The sequence below is a fragment of the Rhamphochromis longiceps genome, linkage group LG18, assembly GCF_057381845.1.
Source record: "Rhamphochromis longiceps isolate RC_006_pf linkage group LG18, R_longiceps_female_GT1.1, whole genome shotgun sequence".
Classification (NCBI taxonomy): domain Eukaryota; kingdom Metazoa; phylum Chordata; class Actinopteri; order Cichliformes; family Cichlidae; genus Rhamphochromis; species Rhamphochromis longiceps.
This window is the reverse complement of record NC_140574.1, coordinates 22,102,130-22,123,676: the sequence shown is the minus strand read 5'-3', so window position 1 is coordinate 22,123,676 and position 21,547 is coordinate 22,102,130. Positions and strand designations below refer to the sequence as shown.

At 47.4% G+C, this 21,547-nt stretch overlaps 1 protein-coding gene and 1 long non-coding RNA gene across 13 annotated transcripts in view; one reads left to right on the top strand and one right to left on the bottom strand.

Annotated features, from left to right (window-relative positions):
• The window catches only part of LOC146648235 (myomegalin), a 56,722-nt gene extending 35,837 nt beyond the window's left edge, over nucleotides 1-20,885 (top strand). For 3 of the 12 annotated variants that reach the window (XM_085389843.1, XM_085389844.1, XM_085389833.1), the window contains 26 exons: nucleotides 416-531; nucleotides 636-811; nucleotides 909-1,257; nucleotides 1,714-1,918; nucleotides 2,039-2,155; nucleotides 2,245-2,504; nucleotides 2,609-2,823; nucleotides 2,965-3,082; nucleotides 3,208-3,325; nucleotides 3,409-3,463; nucleotides 5,151-5,398; nucleotides 5,473-5,583; nucleotides 5,682-5,843; nucleotides 6,034-6,282; nucleotides 6,389-6,520; nucleotides 6,607-6,723; nucleotides 6,799-7,006; nucleotides 7,093-7,214; nucleotides 14,101-14,337; nucleotides 14,458-14,559; nucleotides 14,761-14,981; nucleotides 15,073-15,216; nucleotides 15,328-15,466; nucleotides 16,018-16,064; nucleotides 16,299-16,353; nucleotides 18,228-20,885. In XM_085389843.1, coding sequence (XP_085245969.1) covers nucleotides 416-531; nucleotides 636-811; nucleotides 909-1,257; nucleotides 1,714-1,918; nucleotides 2,039-2,155; nucleotides 2,245-2,504; nucleotides 2,609-2,823; nucleotides 2,965-3,082; nucleotides 3,208-3,325; nucleotides 3,409-3,463; nucleotides 5,151-5,398; nucleotides 5,473-5,583; nucleotides 5,682-5,843; nucleotides 6,034-6,282; nucleotides 6,389-6,520; nucleotides 6,607-6,723; nucleotides 6,799-7,006; nucleotides 7,093-7,214; nucleotides 14,101-14,337; nucleotides 14,458-14,559; nucleotides 14,761-14,981; nucleotides 15,073-15,216; nucleotides 15,328-15,466; nucleotides 16,018-16,064; nucleotides 16,299-16,353; nucleotides 18,228-18,361 — 4,157 coding nt within the window. In that variant the 3' untranslated portion in view covers nucleotides 18,362-20,885. The remainder of the gene's footprint in view (nucleotides 1-415; nucleotides 532-635; nucleotides 812-908; nucleotides 1,258-1,713; nucleotides 1,919-2,038; nucleotides 2,156-2,244; nucleotides 2,505-2,608; nucleotides 2,824-2,964; nucleotides 3,083-3,207; nucleotides 3,326-3,408; nucleotides 3,464-5,150; nucleotides 5,399-5,472; nucleotides 5,584-5,681; nucleotides 5,844-6,033; nucleotides 6,283-6,388; nucleotides 6,521-6,606; nucleotides 6,724-6,798; nucleotides 7,007-7,092; nucleotides 7,215-14,100; nucleotides 14,338-14,457; nucleotides 14,560-14,760; nucleotides 14,982-15,072; nucleotides 15,217-15,327; nucleotides 15,467-16,017; nucleotides 16,065-16,298; nucleotides 16,354-18,227) is intronic. The other 9 variants (XM_085389845.1, XM_085389835.1, XM_085389837.1 and 6 more) reach the window with 9 other exon arrangements.
• LOC146648236 (uncharacterized) lies at nucleotides 8,484-9,149 on the bottom strand. The gene is made up of 2 exons (XR_014908554.1): nucleotides 8,963-9,149; nucleotides 8,484-8,595 (listed from the first exon to the last, which is right to left on the bottom strand). It is a non-coding gene; the product is annotated as an uncharacterized LOC146648236 (long non-coding RNA).
• Nucleotides 20,886-21,547: the final 662 nt, after the last annotated feature.

The following is a 21,547-nucleotide window of genomic DNA, read 5'->3' as shown; positions in this document are numbered from 1 at the left end:
TGCTCTCTCTGTGAGTGCGTATACAATATTAAAAACAGAACAGAGAAGAGAACATGCAGTACTCGGTCACAACAACCTCCTTTAATCCCTGCAAACAGTCGTTACTCTAAATCTGCTACAGTTGTGTCATTTTTAGGTGTTTAAAGTGGCCTTCACACACACACTGTTACTGAGTGCACCGGTTTTTTGGCTGGCTTGCAACTTATGACATAACATTTCCCTTAAGTCCCATGACTTCCAAAGTGGTGATTCAGTGGAGAGAGAGAGAGGACTGTGGAAAGAATGGGATAGAGTGGATGCCGAGGAGGGAGAGGCTTAAAAACTACAGGACTGAGAGAAAACCAGGGGGTTTGAGATTTAAAGAAAAGAACCAAAGCAAGTGGATACTTTCCCTAAATGGTCATTTTGTTTCCAGAGCTCAGCACAGAGGAGGAAGAGGGAGACGATGAAGACGGCAGCAGTGAGGAGTTCACAGACAGCATAGAGGAGGATGACGATAGCGTGAATGCCAGAAGTTTGACCTCCGGTCAGGTAAAGTGCTTTTACTAACACTTCACTGTGACCATTAAGAGCATCTCACCTACTCCCATGACTTAAAGGGTAAGAACTAAGAAGTATTATTTCTAACTCTGTAGGCTTCTGTTAAGGCTCAAGGACCTGAGTGTGTGACCCGAGGGCTGGTGAGGGGGGCACAGTCCCAGACAGCTGATGTAAAGCAGCTCGATGAAGCAAAGAAGACACTCGAGTTCGAGCTTGAAGAAATAAAGTCACAGCTGGAGAGGGATGGATACACCTCTGTAGCTCAGATGAGGTGTGTAATTTGCTTTAAATGACTTATTGTTTACCTGATCGTGCTGTGTTTGATGGCACCATTATGCTTATTTGTCCTTCTGTTCGACTTTTGCTAGGAGTGCCCTGCAGAAGCTGCAAAGGGAGAACCAGGCCCTGAAAGAAAACCAAGTACGAGCTGGAGTGGTGGGGACAAACACAGAGAAGAGTCTGAGCCCAGAAGAAGAACAGGAAGAAGAAGAAGAGGAGGAGGAAGAAGAGGAGGAAGAAGAAGAAGAAGAAGAGGAGGAGGAGGAAGAGGATACTGAGGAAGAAGATGAACTGGAAACATCTCCGGTGCCGGCGGGGAAGCGAGGTCCTCCATGTGTTAGTCTGAGCAACGAGCCAGGGAAGAGGCACTGCATGAGGCCATGCTCTCTGAACCTGGGCACACTGACATCTCACCATGTCACACACCAACCTGAAGCGGTAACACATCATACCCTCATTATCTGATCATTATTACAGATTTAGTGTGATTCTCTTTAGTGTTAGAGAGAATAAAATGACCAGACAGTTTAATACCAGAAACAGTACTCAGATCATTAAATGTAACATATACAGTTTAGATGGGAAAATATGTTAGAAACAATTGAAGGGCAACAAAGTGTCACTAGTGAAATTTAATTTAGTCTGATACTGCTTATAATTGGATCATCAGTAATCCAGGTGTACTAAATAGTTGTACTAACAAGTTTAAATGTAATCATATTAATTGACATGTTTTACATATAAACGTAGCTCTTAAAAAAGAATCAGAAACAGTCAGTTAATGTCTTGTTATATGTGATATTTCAGTGCAAGAGATGCTGTATGACTAAATAATTAAATGATGTGCCTGTGAAGATTACACATCAGTGTTGCTTAGATGCTTTGCTTTTGCAGGAGACAGCGGTCGCCGGTGACAGCTCTCAGGTCAGAGCGCTCTGGCGAGATAAAGAGGATGGCCTCCGTGAACAGGCGTCTCGTCTTCACGCTGATCTGACTCTGAGCCAGCAGGAGAACAGAGAGCTGCAAGAGAGGCTGATGGTGTCTGAGGCCACGGTCCAAGCTCAGGCCGAACAGCTGAAGGAGTACAGAGATCTGCTCAGTGAGTCACTCTGAGGCGCATGTATAAAGGAAGGCTGGGATGAGTTAGACAAATACATTTAAACATATTTAATTATTTGGTATAAAGGAATGAAGTAAGTTCTGCCTCATGTCTGTGCAGCCGAGACGTCTGTCCAGCAGGCCAACAAGCAGGTGCAGGTGGATCTTCAGGATCTGGGTTATGAAACTTGTGGCCGGAGTGAGAACGAAGCAGAGAGAGAAGACACCAGCAGCCCAGGTGATGAACAAAGATCTGATTCATTTTAGACCAAACACATGCTCTTTAAGATACTCTCATTAATCATGTCTCACCTCTCCTCCTTGCAGAGTTTGACGACCTAGAGATGTGCACGTCGCTGTCCCATCCTCAGGACTGTGAGGGTGGTGGCTGGTACGCTGGAAGGTGCAGCAGTAGCAGAGGCGCTTATGAAATGAGGGATGAGTCGGCGTCTCTCCAGCATCTGGTCCAGGATCTGCGCTCACAGCTTACTCGCTGTCACAAAGTGATCCGTGGACTGCAGCTCCGTGTCCGGTCTTTGTCTGCGACCAGCGACTACGCCTCCAGCTTGGAGCGCACCCCCCGCAAGGTACTGACTCACCAACAAATGCTGTACTTTAAATGTATTTAATGTTAAAGAAAAAACAATTAAAAAAACAGGGGTTTTTTTTGCTTTTCATCCTCACCCTTTAGGTAAACTGGGCGCTTGAAAGATCACCAGCCCCGAGTGGTGTGGAAGAGGATGAAGGCTGGTTATCTGATACCCAAGGGGCTCGTCCAGCGTCCAAGCCAAGCAGGGAGCTCCAAGAACTGATGGAACGAGTCGCGTCGCTGGAGGCTCAGTTGAAAACTACCAGATTGGAGGGCAAAGGCCAAGCAGAAGAAGGGAAATGTGCCACCTGGCCTGGGTAGGTTAGCAGCGATAAAGTGGCAGTGTTGCACATTTACTTTTTATCTAGAATCAGTTGATGTATGCACATAAGAGCGAGACTAATCTCCCTTAACACTGCGGTGCATTTTGTCCCTGTGGCGGCTGATTGTCTGTGCAGGAAGTACAACTCTCTGATCCAGGCTCAAGCTCGTGAGCTGTCCCACCTGAGGCAGCGGATGAGAGAAGGGCAAGGAGTCTGTCACATCCTGACCCAACACCTGGGAGACACCACCAAGGTGCTGCAAACACACTCACTGATTCAGTGATATTTTCTACATTTTATCAACATGGAGAGAGAATAAAGTTCTAGCAAAGTTCATAGCAGATTCTCACAGATGCACTAAACGTCAACAACTTTCAGGCTTTTGAGGAGCTCCTGCGGGCCAATGATATTGACTACTACATGGGTCAGAGCTTCAGGGAGCAGCTGGCACAGAGCACTGCCCTGGCACAAAGAGTGGTCACCAAGATTAGTGGACGTAAGGAACGTTTCTTTAAAAAAAACTGTTTCTACTGTTATTTAAAATCTCACCGCTCCATCTTTCCTCTTTTCTCTCCACAGGAGAACGTGTAGAGAGCCATGACGACAAGACAGGCCACGAGTTGCTCGCTTTGCGGTAAGTGAGCTTGTTCATATCTATATGTGTAATGTGAGAATATGTAGGAGATTAAACTATTTTAGGGTGGTAGCAATTAAACCAAGGAGCGATCTTTGCTTAAAATCAAGCAACCAGCAACATCTGGGGATGAAAAGTGAAGCCATCACTGTTCGAATAATTAGTTGAGCCTGGTTCCAAAATCAAGTCAGTCCCCAGAAACTGACACAGACCAAAATTTAAGCAGAAGCATGAAGATTCAGCCTAGCATGAAGATCACTTTTGGTCTTTATCAAAACTGCACCTGCAGTTTTGTGATCTGTTGACCCCCACTGAACTTAATAGCTCACTTTGCAGCACTAAGTCTGTCCCACTGATTAGTTTGCTCTGTCATGTGACACGCTGTGAGGAGCTGTCTGCATAGCTACTTATGTTGGAGAGAAGACAGAAGGTCTGCTGTTAATCCACACGCGGGCCACCACGCGGATCGTTTAAGTTACTCTAGCTGAACAGACAGCTTCCTGGTGTCCACCCAGACAGGCTTTAAAATGCTCAGTGTTTCTGTATTCTTCACAGCTTGGCACACTGTTTCTGTTGGATTCATGCTAAGTCACTTATTCGTGGATTTCTGTTGTATTGACGCTTGCTGCTGTACTGATAAATATTTGTTTTGAAATATTTTCCAGCATGCAACATTTTTAAGGGTTATCAGGAAAGCTGGTGAAATAAAAAAACAAAGACACTTAAAAAAAAAAAAGATGCTGTCAGAGAGCCAGGGGACCCAAAACAGCAAGAGAGACACAAATACATAGCATGAGGGTCTGTAAGGCCTCTAGACCCACTTGTGACTCACTAGAAGTGATTTCTCATCTTCTATATAAATGTGTCTGCATGGTCAGTTTCTCTCATTTAATTTCATTCGACTTTGGTTGCAATTCTTTTGGGTGCTTACACAGAAGATGTCCACACATCGTTGCGTCACACACATTACTGATGCAAGAACAGAACAGGACATCGTGTGATGTCTCAAAATTTGGGCCAGCCTATGAGGATGGATGATGACAGTGCATAAATTTACAGTAGTCAAGAACATAGTGTAGTAGCTATGCAAGCCTTTGATTTAGTAGTGATTTTAGAACAGTATAAAAAGTACCTAAAACTACTGTAATCCATGGCTTCCTGGAGCTAACACATAGTATGTTGTTGACAGGCATGAAGGCACTATTAACATAAAATACACATTAATAGGCATCTTATTAGGACTTATAAGCACCTCACACCCTATTAGTTAATGCTCTTTAAATGGGCTTTAATATAAAGTGAGTTATCCTGTGCTCATATAGGGAAGAAGAGCTCTTTTCACAGTAATAGTGTTGTTTATGTTGTCTAATATTACTGGAAAAAAATTTCCTTTCCTATTTCCCTCAATGTTGATGCGTTTTCTGTTTTCTGTGCATCCAAATGAAAAAACTGACCAATAAGCAAATGTAAAAGCATTTACTTCGATTCGAGGAGGAACTAGTTAGACTTTCATCAGAACCTTGAACTCAAAAAACATTTTTTTGATCATGACTCAAGAGTTCGGAGGCTAATTCCTACAAAGAACACATAAATGTGTAATAGAATGAAATGAAAGTGATTAGGTTTAATATCTCAAAGGTCAGAGTTCAGTTTCACTGTGATATCATGACCTTCTGTCCACATGCAGGTTAAGTAAGGAGTTGCAGCAGAAAGATAAAATCATCGAATCACTCCACACGAAGCTGCAGCACCGTCCCGAGACCCCGTCCAGTTGCCATGCCCTCTCTGAGACTACGGACCAATCAGATAGGACCTCCTTGGTGTCCGATGAGTACCAAACCAATGAAGACTTGGAGCTGTGCTCTGATTTGGACACCAGGGAATATCAGGAGGAACACCGACTCCGGCAGCCAGGACTCGGATCAGATCCGGAAGGTATTGTTGATGTTAATCTCTCTTTCTGTGAAATGCATCTTTCTATCATTTCACCTTCCATTCCCCTCTTTTAGTCCGTTCCTCTATCCCACCACCTCTTCCTCCTCCTCCTCTTCATGGCCTCCTCAAGTCTTCAAGCAGCTGTCCCAACATGCTTTGCTCAGCCGCTGTGGGTTTGACCAGAGGTAGGGGAGTCACAGACGGCTGTTGACTTGCAAAGATCATTTTCTTTTTTCCTCCTCATCCTTTCGTCTTCTGTATGTGTCCTGTCATTCTCCTCCAGCCCTTTTCAGTGAGCCTGTCTCCTCCTCCCTCTCTATCCCCTCTGGCCCTGACGGCTGGGGTCACGAAGTTATGTTTGACCCCCGGCCCAGAGCTCTCTCTGTGATGGCTGTTCGCCCAGAGCTGGACACGCTGTACAAACAGATGAATGAGCAGAACAGGGGTGAGGGGCCAAAGAGAGTGTGCCATGTGTGGAAAATACTCAAAACCTGTCTGAAACTACAGTCACACTTGGAATTGTATAGAATGTTTGACTGATCTCTGACAATTTTTGTGTGTGTGTGTGTGTGTGTGTGTGTGTGTGTGTGTGTGTGTGTGTGTGTGTGTACATGTGTTTGGATGGCTGGCTACAGGCTTCCCTTGCCCTCATGACAAGGCTCTGTTCACCCTTTCACCTGATCACCACAACCAGCATGGCCTGTCAAGCTACAGCCAGCTATCCCATCATGCCTTTCAACCCTACCAGCTGGGGGGCATCCCTACAGGCCACTTAATGAAGTCTGACTCAGGTTTAATGTCAGGGGGGCCTTTGTGGGACATGGAAAACTTCGTCGGAAGTTATTCTGGATCATCTGCGCACCAACCAGGAAGCAGCCAAACAGGTGTGACACACAAATGCAGTGAATTTATTTTTGGAATATTTATGTAACTTAAGAGCTTCTTAGTTGAATGAACAATACAACATTTTATTATATGACTTTCTTTCAGGGGTAAATTTGATAGAGGAACACCTGCAGGAGGTGAGGTGCCTTCGCCAACGCCTGGAGGAGTCCATTAGGACCAATGAGAGGCTTCGTCAACAGCTTGAGGAAAAACTGGCCACCACTGGACGTGATGGAGGTAATGCAGTTTTCCACACTTGAGTAACAACAAACATCGGCGCTTCTTTGTCTCTAAAAAATGACACAATGTGGGGTTTTTTTCAGGGGCTCCAACCAACATTTATATTCAGGGACTGGACACAGTCACTCAGCTGTCCAATGAGATCAGAGTCCTGAAGGAAGAAAACTTGGGTCTGCAGTCCCGCTTGCAGGCCAGCACAGGTACTTCAGTATAAAGGCAACAGACATTTAAGACAGTTTGTTTTGTTTTTTGTTTTTTTAAATAAACCCATTCAGTCTCTCCTATGCTCCCAGACACAAGTGAGGAGGTGGTGCAATTGAGGGAGGCGGTGTTTACAGCACGCGCTCGCCTGAAGCAATCAGAGCTGGAAGCTGAGCAGTGGAAGGAGGAGCTCAGACGGCTTCAGGCCCACAGTCAGGAGCAGGGACAGCAGATTCACACATTAAGGCAGGAGCGGCAGGCGGGGCAGGAGAAAACCAACAGGTGTGTGCAGATAATGGCTGTGTCTGTCTGCGTGTTCACATCATCGCTAACTGTTTTATTACTATAACGTATCTGTGCATTAACAGGCTCCAGCACGAGGTGTCACTACTCCAGCAGCAGCTATGTGAGAGCAGGGAACTGATCCACTCCCTGCAGAGCGAACTACACGTCTATGATCGAGTGTGTTCCAGCACAAAGGCCAACAAAGGTCAGTCTATCAAATTAGCTATACACAACATCCTACCATAGATATATACAGTGGCTTGCAAAGGTATTCGGCCCCATTGAACTTTCCCACATTTTGTCACATTACAGCCACAAACATGAATCAATTTTATTGGAATTCCACGTGAAAGACCAACACAAAGTGGTGTACACGTGAGAAGTGGAACGAAAATCATACATGATTCCAAACATTTTTTACAAATTAATAACTGAAAAGTGGGGTGTGCGTAATTATTCAGCCCCCTGAGTCAATACTTTGTAGAACCACCTTTTGCTGCGATTACAGCTGCCAGTCTTTTAGGGTATGTCTCTACCAGCTTTGCACATCTAGAGACTGAAATCCTTGCCCATTCTTCTTTACAAAACAGCTCTACAGCTGCTCTGTGACGGCCTCAGAGGTTGTCTAAGAGAATATTGGGAGCAATAAGACCATGAAATCCAAAGAACACACCAGACAGGTCAGGGATAAAGTTATTGAGAAATTTAAAGCAGGCTTAGGCTACAAAAAGATTTCCCAAGCTTTGAAAATCCCACGGAGCACTGTTCAAGCGATCAGTCGGAAATGGAAGGAGTATGGCACAACTGTAAACCTACCAAGACAAGGCCGTCCACCTAAACTCACTGGCCGAACAAGGAGAGCGCTGATCAGAAATGCAGCCAAGAGGCCCATGGAGACTCTGGACGAGCTGCAGAGATCTACAGCTCAGGTTGGGGAATCTGACCATAGGACAACTTATTAGTCGTGTACTGCACAAAGTTGGCCTTTATGGAAGAAGAAAGCCATTGTTAACAGAAAACCATAAGAAGTCCCGTTTTCAGTTTGCCACAAGCAGGGACAGGGAAGCTGGTCAGAGTTGATGAGAAGATGGATGGAGCCAAATACAGGGCAATCTTGGAAGAAAACCTCTTGGAGTCTGCAAAAGACTTGAGACTGGGGCAGAGGTTAACCTTCCAGCAGGACAACGACCCTAAACATAAAGCCAGGGCAACAATGGAATGGTTTAAAACAAAACATATCCATGTGTTAGAATGGCCCAGTCAAAGTCCATCTAAATCCAATCGAGAATCTGTGGCAAGATCTGAAAACTGCTGTTCACAAACAAATCCATCTAATCTGACTGAGCTGATCACCCAAAGCAAAAGGTGGTTCTACAAAGTATTGACTCAGGGAACTGAATAATTACGCACACCCCACTTTTCAGTTATTGATTTTGTGGAATACACCAGGCACAAATACACGCACACGCCGGTATTTACTGCCAATTTCCACATTTATTGATTTGTTTGTTTTGACAGCTGACTCAGTCGCACAGCCTGACAGCTCACGAGCCCAGCTGATCTTCTCGCCGCTCCTCCCCGTCTCACTATAAACACAGCGGAGGGAGACCATCATCAGTACATAATGTTGAAATCTCCCAATTCTTTGAATCTCCTGCTTACAACCTTCTCTTCATGATTCAACAATTAAGCATGTCAAGAAAACAGTGTAACACATTCCCAGCAGATCAAGGATACAGAGTGATGCACATTTATCTAATGAACTAATATGTGAATATGTTCTTTTAACTCAAAAGTATAACGAGAACTAAACTACATACAGCTCACACACTCTATATTAAAGGGTATAATGTGATCTACAGCAGTATTCTAATTCAACTACTTTGATTACATATATAAGGTAACATATAATAACAGAATAATATCACAATAAACACCATCAGCTGTTCTTACCGGCCTCGCAGCGCCGCCCTGTTGAGCCTTCTGCTCCACTCCTCCCCGGCAGCTGCGCCCGGGGCCACGCCTCCGCCACACACCCCCACCGCCCGTTCGAGGCCGGGGAGCCGTCCGGCCGAGCCAACTCCCCCCCTCGCGAGCGAGAGAGGAAATCGGCCACCGCCATCTGTGCCCCCGGCCTATGGATCACCTTGAACTTAAAGGGCTGCAATGCCAGATACCACCGGGTGATCCGGGCGTTGGCATCTTTCATGCGGTGGAGCCACTGCAGCGGGGCGTGGTCCGAACAGAGGGTGAATGAGCGTCCCAGGAGGTAATAGCGCAGGGAGCCGACCGCCCACCGGATGGCCAGGCACTCCTTCTCCACGGTGCTGTACCGGCGCTCGCGCTCCGCTAGCTTCCGGCTGATGTACAGGACAGGGCGGTCAGCTCCCCTCACCTGCTGAGACAAAACGGCTCCCAGCCCTCTGTCCGAGGCGTCAGTCTGCAGAACAAACGGGAGGGAAAAGTTAGGAGTGTGAAGCAGCGGCTCCCCACAGAGAGCGTTTTTCACTCGCACAAACGCCGCCTGGCACGGCCCCGTCCACTGGACCAGATCCGGGGCACCCTTTCGAGTGAGATTGGTCAGGGGGCTGGTTAGCTGCGCAAACCCCGGCACAAAGCGATGATAGTAACCCGCCAACCCCAAGAACCGTCTCACCTCCTTTTTCGGCCTGGGGCGCGGGCAGGATGCGATAGCCGCCGTCTTCTCCACCTGTGGCCGCACCTGCCCGCCCCCCAGGTGGTACCCCAGATACTGCACCTCCCTCCGTCCAACCGCGCACTTCGTCGGATTGGCCGTGAGCCCCGCCCCCCTCAGGGACTCCAGGACCGCGGCCACCCGCAGCACATGCTCCGCCCAGGTGTCGCTGTGGATGATCACGTCATCCAGGTAGGCGGCAGCATACGCCGCGTGCGGACGCAGTACCCGGTCCATGAGACGCTGGAAAGTGGCCGGGGCCCCGAACAGGCCGAACGGGAGTGTCACGAACTGGTACAAACCGTACGGAGTGGAGAAGGCCGTTTTCTCCCTGGCCTCGGCAGACAAGGGAATCTGCCAATAGCCCTTGGTTAAGTCCAGCGTCGTGAAAAAGCGGGCCGTGCCTAACCGGTCCAGGAGCTCGTCGACCCGAGGCATGGGGTAGGCATCAAAGCGTGACACTTCGTTCACCCTGCGATAGTCGACACAGAACCGTATAGACCCATCCTTCTTCGCCACCAGAACGATGGGGCTACACCAGGCGCTGTGCGACTCTTCTATTACTCCCATCCTCAGCATTTCCGCCAATTCCCTCTGCACGATTTTTCGCTTATGCTCCGGGAGCCTGTAGGGCCGTGAACGCACCGTCACGCCGGGCTGCGTCACGAAATGGTGCTCGATGAGGGACGTCCGGCCGGGCAGGGGGGAGAACACGTCCGCAAAGCGCTGTTGCAACGCGACAACGTCCGCTCTCTGGGCCTGTGTGAGATGGTCATCACAAGGGAGGGAGGTGGGAATGATAGAATTTGGCACCTCAGGCCCCAACTCATCTCTCTCCTTCACCAGGCTCACCAGAGAAGCGGTTTCGACCTCTCGCCACTGTTTGAGGAGATTGAGGTGATAAATCTGCGCGGCTCCTCCCCTGTCCGACCGAGCGACCTCATAGTCCACGTCCCCGACACGCCGTGTGACCACAAAGGGACCTTGCCACTTGGCGAGCAACTTCGAGCTGGAAGAAGGGAGTAACACAAGCACTTTATCCCCCGGTGAAAATTGCCTGAGTCTAGCCCCTCTGTTATACAGGCGTTGCTGACGCTGCTGAGCCTGGAGCAAATTCTCCCGTGACAACCTCCCCAAAGTGTGGAGTTTTGCTCTCAGGTCCAACACGTACTGAATCTCATTTTTGGCGGGGCTCGGACCGTCCTCCCAGCTTTCTTTAATCAGGTCGAGCACCCCACGTGGCCTCCTGCCGAAAAGCAGTTCAAAGGGAGAAAATCCCGTGGAGGCCTGGGGCACCTCCCGCACTGCAAATAACAGAGGGTCTAGCCAGTGATCCCAATTGCGTTCATCCTCGTTAATGAACTTCCGAATCATGGACTTTAAGGTCTTATTCAGCCGCTCCACCAGCCCGTCAGTCTGAGGGTGGTAGACGCTGGTCCGAATAGATTTAATGCCCAGTAATTCGTACAGTTCCCGCAGTGTACGAGACATAAACGACGTGCCCTGGTCAGTCAGTATCTCTTTCGGGATTCCGACTCGGGAGATGACCTGAAACAGTGCCTGCGCCACACTCTTAGCCGAGATGGTGCGCAGCGGAACTGCTTCCGGGTACCGCGTTGCGTAATCCACCAGGACTAACACAAAGCGGTAACCGCGTGCACTCCAGTGAAACGGCCCGATGAGGTCCATGCCGATGCGCTCAAACGGGACCTCAATGAGGGGGAGAGGGCGCAGAGGCGCTCTCGGTATGGCCGGCTGGTTAACAAGTTGGCAGTCCGGGCAGGACGCGCACCAGCGGCGCACATCCGCTCGGATGCCAGGCCAATAAAATCGGGCCGTTATTCGCTCCAGAGTTTTCTCGTAGCCCATATGCCCTGCCATGGGGTTATAGTGGGCCGCCTGGAAAAGCGTTTCCCGGCGGCCCTGCGGCACCAACAACTGGGTGTGTGTTTCCTCAGTCTGAGTGTCACGACTCACTCGATATAATCGGTCATTTAATAAGACGAAACGCGGGTAGGTCTGCGCGGCCTCAGGGCGCACCACGTGACCATCAATAGCCATCACTTGGTCAAAGGCTGAGCGTAGGGTGCCGTCACGAGACTGCTCCAGTGGGAAATCACCCATGGGGGACACTTCCGGGGCCGGCGGGACGTCCCGTGAGGGACCCGCCGGCTCCTCCCCCCCGGAGTCGGTGTCGGACGACCCCGCGTCACCGCTGAATGCCGCGCACACGCTACACCCCGCTTCCGGTCGTGATCGCACCCCCGCGTACTGCCCCAGTAGCTGATGAAACCCCGGCCAATTGGTACCCAGAATCAGGGGGTGCGACAGGCGCGGGCTAACCGCCGCCGTTACCCTATGTGTATGGCCCTTGTATTTTAGCAGCAGCGGCACTATGGGGTACCGGTGCACATCACCATGAACACACCTCACCTCCACCCATTCTGCCTCCAATAATGCCCCGGGGCGAACCAAGCCTTGGTGCACGAGGGTCTGTGTGCAGCCCGTGTCCACCAACGCTTGGCGTATACCCCCTCGAGTCCTTACCGGAATACTGTATGTCCCTCCTGGACCGGGGGAGGGTGCTGGGGCGCCAGCAACGCAGAACACCTGCCCCACTTCCATAAGCGGACAATCCCTCCTCAGGTGTCCCGGCTCCCCGCACTTCCAACACTCCAGCCCCGGCGTTTGTGCTGCCCTCCATGGCTCGGGGGCGGCTCCACTCGGCTCGGTTCCCCTGGACGGCACCATCGCCGCGAAAGGGTTAGTGGGGCTCAGCGCCGGCAGCCGCTCTGCCAGCCCTGGTGCCGGCACACGGCGGCTCGGGGCCGGCACTGGGGCCTGTTTGGTCGGCCTCCGTCCGGCGTCCCCGGACTCCCCTGCTCCAGCGGCAAGGTGGTCCTCCGCCAGCGTCACCGCTACCTCCAAGCTTGCGGGCCGGTGGCACCGGACCCATCTCGCCGTCTCCGCTGGCAATCCTTCCGTGAACTGCTCCAGCACCACCTTGTCCACCAGCTCCGTCTCGCCCTCCGATGTTCCCGGCTGCAGCCAGCGCACCGCCGCGTCGCGCAGCTGCCGGGCCCAGCCGAATGGTCGGTCCGTTGTAGCCAGCCGACAGGCCCGGAACCGCCGGCGATGGTCTTCGGCGGTGAGCCCCAGCCTGTCCACCACCGCCCGGCTCACATCCGGGAAGCTGCTCCTTGACGCCGGAGGCAGACTCAGGGCCGCAGTTTGTGCCTCCCCAGACAGCAGGGGGAGCAGCCGCGGAGCCCACTCCTCCCGCGGCCATTGGCAAGCCTCCGCCGTGGCACGGAAGGTCTCCAAAAAAAATCTGTGGGTCGTCCCCGTCCCCCATCCGGGGCACCGTCACCGACAGTGGCGAGGGCTTCGGCGTGGCAGCGGCCCCGACCAGCCGCTCCAGAACTTGTGTCTGTCGGTCCGTTTGCTCCCGCAGCGCGGCCAGGTGGGCACGCTGGTCGGCCGCCTGATCCCGGCTCATCGCCGCCATCTCCGCCAGCATCTGCGCCAAGTATTGCAGGGGCTGGGCGGGTGGCGCGGCCTGTGGGTCGGACATTTCCCCACCGGCACTTTACTGGGTTTTGGCACCACTTGTGGAATACACCAGGCACAAATACACGCACACGCCGGTATGTACTGCCAATTTCCACATTTATTGATTTGTTTGTTTTGACAGCTGACTCAGTCGCACAGCCTGACAGCTCACGAGCCCAGCTGATCTTCTCGCCGCTCCTCCCCGTCTCACTATAAACACAGCGGAGGGAGACCATCATCAGTACATAAACACCATCAGCTGTTCTTACCGGCCTCGCAGCGCCGCCCTGTTGAGCCTTCTGCTCCACTCCTCCCCGGCAGCTGCGCCCGGGGCCACGCCTCCGCCACAGATTTGTAAAAAATGTTTGGAATCATGTATGATTTTCGTTCCACTTCTCACGTGTACACCACTTTGTATTGGTCTTTCACGTGGAATTCCAATAAAATTGATTCATGTTTGTGGCTCTATCTATCTATCTATCTATCTATCTATCTATCTATCTATCTATCTATCTATCTATCTATCTATCTATCTATCTATCTATCTATCTATCTATCTGTCTGTCTGTCTGTCTGTCTGTCTATGGTCCCAGTGTCCCTTACTTTGGTGCCATCTGGTGGTACATGAACAAACAGATAAATGGGCTATAAAAAGAAAAAAAAAATCACTGGATGTTTTTCTGTGAATTGGAATTCCCAGAATTCTTTGCAGCTCAAGAAAAGCTCTAACGTATGACAAATATGAAAGGAGGAAAGAATAAAACCCTCTAAACCCCTCGCAGCACCTAAGCACAGCTGTGCCTAACACGTTCTCATGTTTGTGCATTTTGTCTTTCATCTTCAGGCTACCTGTGCGAGGTACCAGTTCTACCAGTAGAGCTGGGGGAGTTGTTGGGAGAGGTGAGGAGTCTACGGGCTCAGTTGCAAAACAGTGTCCAGGAGAACAGCGCTCTCAAACAGCTGGAGCTCCACAAGCAGCTGGAACAAAAGCTGGGCGTGGGCTCACCTCGGACTCCCTCGCTCTCTGCTCTCACTGCCAGCCCTCAGAGGGAAAACTTCTACAGACGTCAGTTGCTTCATGGTGAGACATGACTGGGCATGACTCCATCATGCTACAGTGTAAAATGCCTGTGACGTTCAGTGTGCAGTGTTAAAGTTTGCAGTGTGTCCAAGCCTGTTTGCCTATCTGTGTGCTCCGCAGACCCAGCTCCATCTCCACCAGTCAGGGACATTGGTCTCTTTAACTGTGGATCTCCTGGTCCTCCATACTCAGACTTGGATGACAGCCATAGCACTGCCAATGGTGTGACTTAACTTCAGTTACTGCAACTTAATTTGACTTAATATGAAGAAGGTTTATTTGCTTTCTAACAATAACTGCACTTTTGGTTTGTGTGCTTGTTACTGAGTAGTTTGAAGGAATTCTAATTTCCATAAAATAAAAATTTAAAAACCGCTTCATTCGAAGTCCTTCCACAATACAATCCAGCTCTTTTGTCACCAGCAGACCCTCTTGATCCACACTCTGAGCTGGAGGGGGATGCGCCCGATGGATCATTCGCGAACCGTCATGGTCGTCACGCCATTGGTCACGTGGATGACTTCAGTGCTTTGCAGCAGCAAGTCCTCGAGGGCCGGAGCCTCGTCCAGCGCATGGAGATGACCCTGCAGGCCTGCCTCGGTCCACCAATGCTGGATGTAAACCAGAAACAGAGCAGCGAGCTGGTGTGTTTTCACCATCCTAGCAGTCGGCAACAACTGAAAATAAAAAGTATTGAGCACAGAGCACGAGTAACTAACTGAGCTGTGTTTGCAGATTATGGATTACGGATGTGTTAGGAGTCTTCTGTCTAACACCAAGACTCTGAGGCAGATCTTGGAGGAGGCAACGTCTCTGCTGAAGATGTTCTGGAGAGCAGCTCTTCCCAGCACGGATCCCTCCATCCAGAACCTTAAGAAGGTTTTAAAATTACGCATTATCTTATTTGTTTATTTGGCCTTTAATAGCATCAAACAACTTATGTTAAAATAAATGTTTACAGAGTATATCTGTATGTACTTGTGCATGCAGGAGCAGTGCATGCAGGAGGAAATCTTGTCCTTGAAACTGCGTGTGTCTGAACAAGAAGAAGTTCTTAAGGGGACAATACAAAGACTGAGGAGCACCAGCCGCACCAAGGAGAGCATGGAGCACTTCATAGTCAGCCAGCGTGAGTGTTTACGTGCATGTGTGTGTGTGTTTGTATGTGTGTGTGAGAGAGAAACAGGAATGTGGGACGGTCAAGTGTACTCATCCCTTTACTGATGCCTAATAAGGTATGAGTAACGGGAAGTAAGATACAGAGAGGTTCTCAGCAGACAACAATGCTAGTCCCTTCTCGGAAATGTCGTCTGTTTAGAGTTCAGAAATAATAAAGGAGGTGGTTCATGGTCCCTTGGGACGCATGCCACCAAAAACAGCTGTATGGAATAACATCATAAGGAATTCCTTACCCCCTGACCTCAGAAATATAAGTTCATTCCCTCTTTTTAAGTCCATCCTCAAAACTCATCTGTTTAAAATTGCTCATGTTTAAACCTCTGTATGCTCTTAACTTTTATCTGTTATTCTTATTATTGTGCATATTTCCAGTTTTTTATTTGTTGTACGGTGTCCTTGGGTGCTTTGAAAGGCGCTATTTTTAAATAAAATTTATTATTATTATTATTCTTAAGTAATGCAATAAAAACAAAAAAGAAACATTGTCCTTGTTTTCTACAGTATCAAGGACTCGTGATGTGCTGAAAAAAGCAAGGACAAATTTAGAGGTAAGCCATGTGCGCAGCCTCGATTACATCACTTACATATTCTTAGCTTATCTGTGTTTGTATTCCACAGGTCACAGTATTGTGTTAATCAGGATTACGTGTTGTGATGTGTGTTGTAAATTCATTACTGTTGGCTTTTCTGTCCCACCTGTTCCTTCATCCTTACCTTGTGTCTTCTCTCCCCTTCCCTGGTCTCCTCTCTTCCTTTCCATGACCCCCCCCTTCCTCACCCAGACGAATAAGCTGAGACTTTCCTCTCTAAGTTCCTCCTCTTCCTCTCCTTATGCTGGTAATTGTCTGACATCCTGTGCGCTTGTAAATAGGTAGACGTTGTCCCAGATACATGTTTTATTAGATGACATAGTTCGTCCCTCCTGAAGTGACGATGATCATGTAATCTGGGGCAGCTTTTACCTGCGTGTGGAGTTTTGCCTTTTCTAATCATCACAGCTTTACCATCCTGTCTAACAGCAAACTCCATCCCGACTTGCATTTTTAGTATTTAATTACATTTTTCATTAAATGTAACAGGGGATATAGTGGAGGTGATTCTGGTGCAGAGTATAAAACAAGCTGACCACACACTGCTTTGTTGACTATAGAGAAAGTTGGAGTTGGATGACAACTGGATGTATTTTTTAAGTGATGATGGTTGAGGAGGAGTTTTAAAAGGCCGTGAGTCGTTCCCGAGTCGTTCTTGAATTGTTCTGAGCGCTGTTTTACATCAGCGTGCCTCTAGTGTTCAGGCTAAGTCTGTTTACAGCTTCCAGTGTGAGTGCAAAAATAACTGCACATACTCATAGTTCCCATTCTGTATGTATGCTGCACGAGCGTCACTGAATGATGTGCACACAAACTTGTGTGATGACTTTAAGGAAGTTTCGATTGCTTCGTTATTGCCAACAGACACGCAGCACTCAGCTGAGTGTGTGTGTGTGTGTGTGTGTGTGTGTGTCTTCGTGAAAGATGGACAGCATTTCTTTTTCATGTATCATTCTTCATCCTCAGCTTTCCATCTGCAAGGAGTTGGGGATTTTCTCTTACTGCTAACATTTTACACAGCAATCCCCTCCTGCTTTTGTTTTTAAAAGAATAGTGGGACATTTTGGGAAATAAAAGTTTTATCTGTAAAATGGTGCATACACATCACATGGGTATCCAGCACATCTGTGATGATACCTTTAATTCTGAGTAATTAATTACAGTACTTTTTCACTCATTTTCAGTCCAGTGGACTGACTGTATTTACAGATCAGGACTTGCTGCTTTTTTGTTATGTTATGTCTCTCGACACTGACCTATGAATCATCCAAGGCCAAAAAAGACACCTAAACTCAGTGGATGAATCAGTGTTGTATCTACACATAACAAACAATATCTTCAGTCAATTCGTGACTAGCAGCTTATCACAAAAATACTTCATTTGTTTTCATTTCTTTAGTTGAATCTATATAAAACACCAAAGATAAAGCAATGTTATGGGTGGGAAATTGTATTTTTGCACCAACAAGGTGATTCCCACAGAGCTAGCATTTCTTAGCATTTCTCAAAATGCTGTGCAGTGTGGAAACCGGACAGAATAAGAGAATAAAAAAAGTGGCAGGCCTATAAACCTATCCACAGCAGATGAAAACCATCTGAAAGAAATAAGGCTGTTAAGGAACCAAGCTTAATTAAAGGAAACACTGAGGACTTTTTACAGCTTTTCTCAAAATGAGATTTATGCATCATATTTTACAGAGCAGTCTAAAAAAAGACTCGCCAGCAAAGACTGCAGAAAGTAGCAGTGTGCAGTTCACAGATAGCATTTTTTTTTTATCAAGCTGAATGTTAATTTGTGAATTTGAGAGATCTGGAAGATTCATTTTTAAGTTCAGGTTTAAGTTGTAAGCTAAAGACTGTACAATAATAGAGTGAAAACTCCAACAATCTGAAAATCCTCCTTGACCAAGCACTTGGCAACAGTGGGAAGGAAGAACTTCCTTTTAACAGAAAGAGACCTCTGGCTCAGGGAGTAGAGTGTTCCCCAAAATGTCAAACTATTCAGTCAACATCTCATCGCTCTGGTCAGTTTTATTCACCTGTATTATGTATGTAAGGATTGTTTACTAATAACATTCCCATTTCCTCCTTGTTCTTTTCCTCAAAAAATAAAAAATCCAGCTGAAGAGCCAGGAGGTGCTGCCAGAGAGCGGCCTGCTGATCGCAGTTTCCTGAAGGCCGGTGGTGCTTCTGGAGTCACAAGGGCCAGTCAGCGTACGGCAGCAAGAAAGCGCAGCAGCCAATGCCTGCTTTAGACTTTCAAAGAACCAGCCTAAATGCTACGACCTCTGACCTCTATGCTGAAATAGCCAAGACCCACAATCCCACCTTTCCCCTCACAAGCCCTGCTCTTTACCGCCATAGATGCTTCAGTCCTTTCCTCCTCCAGGCACTGTGTACACAGTGCAGTCTGCACCTGGAGGCTTACCTGATTCCCCTCACCCACTCCACTGTTTGTGACATCCCCCACCAACACGTGTATTATTGTCTTTGAGTGATACAGTCAGCAGTTTGCCTTGTAGTGTGTGTGTCAGAAGAAGGTGTTTAAAATGTGCCTATGAAGGCTTCACTGATGTGACGGAAGTGGTCGAGGATGCCTTTAGATGCCGGGTTACACAGAAAGAATTTGGGTATTTATCAGGTAAAGATTTTACATCACTGGACAGCTTAAAGATGCACACCGCCTTACCTGCGTTAAAGGCATCCCTGAGAGAGAGCCAGACAGCCTGTGGATGGAAGAGATGTTCATGCATGTTTAAAATGGCTTGTGAAAGGAATTCTGCACACACGAACACACACACACACATACATATATGTGTGTGTGTGTGTGTGTGTGATGGAACCCAGCCCACTCAAAGACAAGACAGCTTCAACTTTGACTGCCACAGAAACTCAAGTACTTATTCTTGTGGCACTCTAATTAAAAAGGACACCTTGTAAATGCAATGCAAAGAAAAATGACACTGACAATGTATCATTACACACAGTGGAGGAATGTACAGTAGGTAGTCGATCACTGCTATTAGTTTGCTACTAGCTATATCTGTGTTTGTGGAGGAAGCTCATGAATGGTATGTCAGACATTAGCCGAGGCTTAAAAACAGCTGAACAGGAAGGTTCCATTTCAGTCACAAACGTCCTCTTTTAGACCCCAGAGGTGCTTTACTGGCATCCAACTCCAAACTGAAAAATGCTAAACAAGTCACAGAATTGTGAAGCTGGCTGATTCTGATTTCCACGCTGGACTGTAGTTTGTAAAAAAAAGATTTGAGTACTCAAATGGAACCAGGCTAAACACGCGTATTCACTCCTCTGCAGGAGTTCTCATACGAGCATGTGCAATAACGATATAGTTTCTTGAATGATTATGCTGCACTGGGTTATTTCTTCTTTGCCCAACACTGAATTATTATCATTCACGCTCATACTGATGTTAGGTGACAAACGGTGTTACGATTATACTTATTTTTCTCGAGTGTTTATGCATGACAGAGATTGTAAATGTTGAAAATTTAGGCTATGGAACAGGGGATCGCCAAAACTTGCCAAAGTTTGAACTTTGAACTCTGTACTTCACTCTGACTTGCCTTATCCATGCGAATGGCGAAACCCCAGTTGGATCAGGTCGGTGGGGTTACACAAGTGTTAAGTTATTGGGTGGGCCTGTTGAACCACAGAGACGGTAACCGTTAGACAGCTGTGTTCATTTAATTTAGAACTGTGTGACAGAAATGAGCTCCTTTATTGGACCAAAAAAAAAAAAACTCAACCAAGTGGCCATATGCTATTGTCTTTGCCATTTCTCTTGGTTCAGGCCATCCTAGCATTCCCATGGCAACGGCAATATGGATGATGCAAACTTTGGCAGGCTGCTGGTGGGGTCGTTGTTCCATAATTCACTTACTTCACATTTAGTTTGGTGTGTTTTCTTGCTGTACATTTGCCATTTTATGCTGTAACCCCTCCCCCCAAACAAATCTGCTTTTCTGGATGATGTTTTGTGTGAGTGCGTGCGTGGAAACATCCAACATTTGCTTTTTTGCAAAGTTGATTACCTGGGTAGCTGTGCAATAGCTTGATATGTTTTATTTTGATGTTAAACATCATTGAATTCTAAGTGTGTTTGCGATGTATGATTTCCATGCAGTGTACGCTAAGAGGTTTGTGTCACTTTGAATCACTTAGTCATATATAGGCTGTCTGCTAAGTAAACTATGCCTTCGTGATATTTACGACACTGATCACAATGCCATCCACCTGTAACGAAGCTCTGATTGATGTTGCTTTACTTGCCTTCAAATTTTAGCTCGAGAGCCTCTTAAGTCCGCTCTCGGTGGTAGAAATGGCCTTCGACAAGCGTCTACCTGAGTTCTGCCAAATTAGGTTTTGTTTGCGCTCGAGTCTTCAGAAAAAAAAAGACAAAAGTTGCCAAGTTTTACAAAAAGTGGTAAAATGTTTTGAAGATTTGTGTACTGTAAATAAAATTAAAAGCCAGTGACTGGAAAGATTATGACGTGTTTGATTCACAGAGCACCTTATAAGAGCGTAAACAAAGCCTTTTTGTTGAGGAGGGAACCAATAATGCTTTGTTGGTGCTGAGTTGCATATGTATATTGTGCTCTGATTGGTGCAGCTTTTTTTCCTGAGTTTGTGCATAATGAACTAGAAGGCCGATGCAGGACTCTTCAGGATCCTGTCTCTGATGAGTTAACCGTGTGTTGTGTTGGCAAAAGTATTACCACTGAAAGATTTTGGGAAACAATAAAATTTTAAAAAACACTTTAAAATCTTTTACTTCTGTTTGTTTTACATCCAGATCACCAGTAGCAGGGATTTTCCCCTCCCACTGTGGTACCTTACAATATAAAGCACCTTGAAATGACAGTTGTTGTGATTTGGCACTATATAAATAGAACTGAATTGATTTGAATTTGTTTTTTTCTATTACCAGTAGGAAAAGTTGATTTGATAAACACCACAAATAAGAGTGATGTCAGAGTGAACCAACACCTGGTGCACTCGTCACTGCAACAAGGTGAGAGGTTTGAGATCAAGTCATCTTTAGGGTATCGGATCACCTGCTTCCATCTCACCGCATCCCTAGCATCGTCTGTCACACCTCCTTCACTACATCATGAATCTTCTCTGTTGTCCTCCTTTCCTCCTGCCCTGCAGCACCAAATTCAACCCTTCATCCCATTTGTTCAGCATCCCTCATCTGTGCATGTGTATCTTACCCTCTCTAACTTTATCTCCAGTGGTTTAAAATTAAGTGGCTGAAATAAAGCAGGTATTAAGGACAGATGTTTAACCACGAATCCACACATACAATAAAGAGTCAAGTTAAAGAGAAGACAGAGGAAATGGGATCAGTGCACCCTCTTTATTTTGATTTATATGCAAACAAGTAAAACCTTGTACAGTTGATCCTTACACTGCTT